The sequence below is a fragment of the Lactuca sativa genome, chromosome 6 (assembly GCF_002870075.4).
Source record: "Lactuca sativa cultivar Salinas chromosome 6, Lsat_Salinas_v11, whole genome shotgun sequence".
Lineage (NCBI taxonomy): Eukaryota > Viridiplantae > Streptophyta > Magnoliopsida > Asterales > Asteraceae > Lactuca > Lactuca sativa.
In genome coordinates this window covers 114,985,829-114,990,825 of record NC_056628.2, presented here as the reverse complement: position 1 = coordinate 114,990,825, position 4,997 = coordinate 114,985,829, and the positions used below count along the sequence as shown (strand labels likewise).

At 36.7% G+C, this 4,997-nt stretch overlaps 1 protein-coding gene across 1 annotated transcript; it reads right to left on the bottom strand.

Moving 5' to 3' along the window:
• Positions 1–373: 373 nt before the first annotated feature.
• LOC122197211 (uncharacterized) lies at positions 374–2,689 on the bottom strand. The gene is made up of 5 exons (XM_052765002.1): positions 2,192–2,689; positions 1,729–1,866; positions 1,293–1,481; positions 529–564; positions 374–433 (listed from the first exon to the last, which is right to left on the bottom strand). The coding sequence occupies exons 1-5, from the start codon at positions 2,636–2,638 to the stop codon at positions 374–376; spliced, it is 870 nt and encodes a 289-aa protein (XP_052620962.1). The 5' UTR covers positions 2,639–2,689.
• Between the last annotated feature and the right edge of the window lie 2,308 nt (positions 2,690–4,997).

Below are 4,997 nucleotides of genomic sequence, written 5' to 3'. Positions count from 1 at the left end.
TTAATGTTATACAAATAATCATTCGAATAGTAGACAAATGTAATACTACAAATAATCATTCCAATAGTAGACAAATGTAAGATTTCAACATTTTTTATAAAATTAACTAAATTATTAGCCAAATTTCCTAAAATACCAACATACTTTTCTATGAAGAGCATTAACACTATTCTTTTCCATCAAAAACTTCAAAACCTGCATATTAATTTAATGTTAAATCAGCTACAGGTCAATAAGGTAGGTTTAAGCAAAAGAGGTTCATAGTAGTAAGATTTTACTTACCACTGTTGTTAATGACATTGAAAGAAGCAGCCCAACAAACACCCCCTCAGAAGGATTATTACTAAATGAAACCACAAACAAAGTTAAAAAGTCAAGTATTTTGTGACAACCCCGGAACCAGGGGCAAGGCTGTTTTTACCCATGGTATGACCTAATACATGATAATAAAGACTTGTTTAACAAAAAGAAAAATGATTTCTCACGTGACATCACTATTAAGAATTGATGAAAGAGGGTACTCCACACTGTATTGCCAACAAGCTTGACACCAACACCTAAAAGCTGGAAAAAACAATAACAGAAATAAAAATAAATGTAAGATTTGAGATAACAGATGCATAATTCACATGTCTACTTTTACCAATTTATTTTATGCAACATATATGCAGCTGACATGAATGAATTATACAACAAGTTAGGAGTAAAATAAGGGATGGTTGCATATTTAGTATGATAAATAAAGAGATTTGTGGCATAAGGGTGCATAAATAATAAAAAGCAAAAAGGAAGAGGAAAGCTGACTTACATAATCAGCAAATTTCTGAATTGGTGCTTTTAACATAATACATAAGAGTGGTCCCAAAGGGATAGCTGGCAGCAAAAAATCTCAGGCAAAAAAAATTCCAGGAGAAAACAGTTAGTACCTCAAAAGCAAAGGTTTTATAGGGTTAGGCATGCACCAGCAAGACAGGGACTAAGATTATAAGTGATGTGAATGGGACATAGTAATTAAAGGAATTTTTGTTACCATTGTTCCATGCATAGTGGTTGGGGTAGAGTGTTGTTCCATGTATAAATGTGTGTGTAGCCTCCAATATATTGCATCTTAGCTCCAACTTAACAGTTTGTGGATCCAATCTATGTAGATACCCAATATAGATGCCATTGGTCAGACCTGTTTCAGGAGTGCATCATCATGTCATTTTACATAGATGGTCATTTAAATTGTTGGTAATTAGCGTATCGGGTTTCCTTCGTAACACCATTGCTAATACTACAAACAGACCCACCTCAGATTTTGAGGGTCTTTTTTGGGCAACTTTCTTGGATCCCTTTGAGCCACCTTGTTGAATTGCAAAGTCAGCATGAATGCTGTCTAAGGACCAAAGGAGAAAAGAACTAAGGGCTTCCATGGATAGTTTGTTGATCCAATCAACTGAGGTTTTGTAAACAGCCTCAGGAATATGTGACACAGGATTCTGCACTTGAGAGAAAGTGGATTAGAAGCTTTGTGTGTGTGTGGAAAATAGTAAAAGTGTATATTTTGATACAAAAAGCACTGAATCATACACAAACAGTTTGAAATATTCAGATTTCAAAATCTTTATACCATGATATCATGTTAATTAGTAGAGAACACACTCACAGGGCCTAAAATTTGGCAGCATAAGTTCGAATCCTTTTGAATTACATTATATGAAGAGAGAGTCTAATAGGAGAACTTACATCTGCAACCTTAGCAACAGGAGATTCTCTTAATAACTTTACCCATGGAAATTGTGAAGCAGTCACGCTAGAAAATGCACGTCCAAAATAGTCGGCAAACCTCATCAACTGTATATCTTGCTGTGCCTCGAATGAAGTCTATGAACACATACAAAGAAGTTATAAAGATTAGCTTCCTATATTTCAACTAATAATCAAATTGTGTGAGAATGAAGTTGTGTATGTAATCTACAACCATATTGACAATAATTTTCATCCTAGAACTATACTAAACTTTGATAAACTACACAGTAATTAAAGCTGAATCCAAACAAAAAACTACAGAGAAATGTCACAATTACATATCTTCCCATTCCGATCGAAGCCTATACAGTACGCAAATCAGTTGAATTTTAAATGGTAATGAGAGAAACCTCAATCAAAACATTGAATTGTAGAAAATAAACATATAAAATTCACTCACCGTCACCTCCAACAGAAAACTAGCCAGGTCGTCGACATCGATCTTCTCCGCCGCTTCCGCAATTGTGACCTTAGGTTTCTTTACTTTCTTCGGTTTCTTCTTCTTCTCCTCAACATCATCATTCCCAGCCACACCATTGGCAACCTCTTCATCGCTGTCCTCATAATCGGAGTAGTTCTTCTTCCTTGACGATTTAACCGGAGGAGGAGCAGGATCATAAATCGACAATCTCTGTGCTTCTTTAACCTTCCTACGCTCCTCCGATTTCTTCTCAATAGCAGTGAAGACATTATCATTACCAGCGACAACGGATCCGTTTGGAAGCGCCTTCGGTTGAGGCACCTGCTGCTTAGGCTGATTCTTCCTGTTCTTCTTAGCGTAAGTAACCTTCTGCCATCCGTGATTGTTGTTGTTGTCTTCAGAAATATTGTTGGATTCGAACTCCATTTCGGGAATTGGATTAGAGAAGAAGATATGGATAGATTCGGAGAAAGAGAGAGATGATCAGAGCGCTGATTTGGCAAAATCTCAAATTCCCTAAAAAAAATCCTCATAACTCTAAGAAAATTCCTTAAAAAATCTCATAAATTTTCAAGACCCGCTTTCCTCGATTCTTAAAGCACCGGCCTTATTTATATATATAAGATATATATATATATATATATATATATATATATATATATATATATATATATATATATATATATATATATATATCTGAATGCAGTTGTTGTTACAGAATTTCAGCGGAATCTTATAAATTGTTGATTGTATAAGGAATTAAAGTAGAATCCAAAAAAGTGGGATGGGGTCATACCTGTAACTTTGAGGCCACGATGGGTTTAAGGAACTAGGTTTTCTTTGATGTTGAGGGTTATCGTCAGAATAATTTGAAAATTCTGAATCATTCCCATCGTCTTCACCTCTAATGGAGTCCTTGTCTCCCTCCTTGAAATTGAGCACAAGTCTAAAACAAAAGAAATATGAGGAAATTGAGCACAGGGCCTAAATTCTTTGAGAAATTTTCAGAATTCAATGAAGAACCATACATGTTCAACAGAAAAATCATAAATCAAAACCTATATATTATCAAAAAATCGGACCTGATGAGAAGAGGAAAAAGGAAGAAGCGTACCTGATGAGAAGGGGAAGGATACTTCAAAAAATTGGAACATATGAGAAGAGGGTCGTCGACGATTGGTTGTTGCAGGAGAAAAAAATTGGCGTTGAAGTAGGAGAAGAAATGATGGAGTCGCTGATTTCCTCCTTTGGTAGGGCAAGGGTATAATTGGAAACCCTTCTCCCTTTCTTCCTCCTTTCTCAGTCAGTCGATTTTTTCCATCTTACCTGATTAGATTAAGCTTTCCGAGTCAGATACACAAATTTAGTTCATCAAACGTCTTTATCTGACCGGGTCATCAAAAAAAGTCGTTGATGTCTGAGATTCGATACATTGAATCAAGAAATCCCTAAATCTCTATGAGATAGGAGTGCCAACACCTCGATCGATTTTGTTGAGAAGCATCGAGCATAACACTAAATCTTTTGGGAGTCGCAGTCGCATGCCAGGAGAAGTGAATGTGATGTTGCAGTGGTCTGTTAGAGATAGACAGAAAGGAGGGACATGGATGGAGGAAAAGGGTGGCCTGGTGGTTCTAGGCCAAAAAACCTTTGATCAATTTCATGGCCTGGTGACCAAAAAACCTTCGATTTCACTAAGAACCGGAACCCTAGTTCCAACAATAGTCGATTTTTGGTATTTGATTGAGAGAGAGAGAGAGAGAGAGAGAGAGAAGAACGATTGAAAGAAGGTAGAGGAGAGCTTGGTGGGGTTTTTAATTTTTTCAGAATTTCATTTCCCCCTTTCCCCCACTATTAAAGGATGGAACGCGCGTTCCATTAAAAAATATAAAGCGACATCCTTAGACGACGCGCATTTTATTATAGGTGCCCTCCGTGTTTTTTTTAGACACTAATTTAAGGGCGCGCAATAATGCGTGTCTTCTATCCTAAATTTTTTTGAAGAGATGACATTTTTCTAATGTCACTCTCCTTTGCGTAACATAGATCAATGAGCGTCGTATTTTGCGCGTCGTAAAAGGCCTTTTTTCTTGTAGTGACTCACAATATAACCTCACCCATGGAGTTCATGATTCTAAACTCTTGAGTTTACAGCCGTAAACTCCAAGACTTAGTGTCCTTGGTTGTTTTGAGATGTTAAATGATCCCTAGAATTATTCCAACTTAGTGGTTAAATTCTTGGAAGGGTTTAAGGCATAGAAACACCCCTTTGAGGAGTTTACGGCCTTAAGGCCATTTCCTTTAGAGTTTGCGGCCATAAACTCTTAAGGATGGGTGTTTTTGACGCTTTCAAGCCTCATACACATGTAGTATAGGTCTTAAACTTTTATCCCATGCATATGAAGGCCTTAGGCACACTTTGGTGCCCTTCTTTGATGTTCACGGCCCAAGAACCTTATTGGGGCCGTGAACTCACTTTGAGGGGTGATTTAAGTGGAAACAATTCCTAGTAAATGTCCAAGGCTTTAGGTGCCTTAAAAGCACCCTTTTGTCCATGATTTTGGAGTTCAAGGTCCAAGATCTTCTTGGGCCGTGAACACCCAAAATTTGATGATTCTTGGTTGTTTTCATGTCCCTAACATACACACACACACACACACACACACACACACATATATATATATATATATATATATATATATATATATATATATATATATATATATATATATGAGTCCAAGGTAGTATCATATCACAAGGGAAGGTCTAGGCATTGTTTCGGGAG

What these genes read in the sequence shown, in the direction of transcription:
- LOC122197211 (XM_052765002.1), bottom strand. Translation starts at nt 2,638, where the DNA reads ATGGAGTTCGAATCCAACAATATTTCTGAAGACAACAACAACAATCAC. An exon ending in GTTTTCTGTTGGAGGTGACG is followed by an intron (nt 1,867 to 2,191) that starts GTGAGTGAATTT and finishes ATGTGTTCATAG; the next exon opens with ACTTCATTCGAGGCACAGCA. An exon ending in AAAGACCCTCAAAATCTGAG is followed by an intron (nt 565 to 1,292) that starts GTGGGTCTGTTT and finishes TGTTTTTTCCAG; the next exon opens with CTTTTAGGTGTTGGTGTCAA.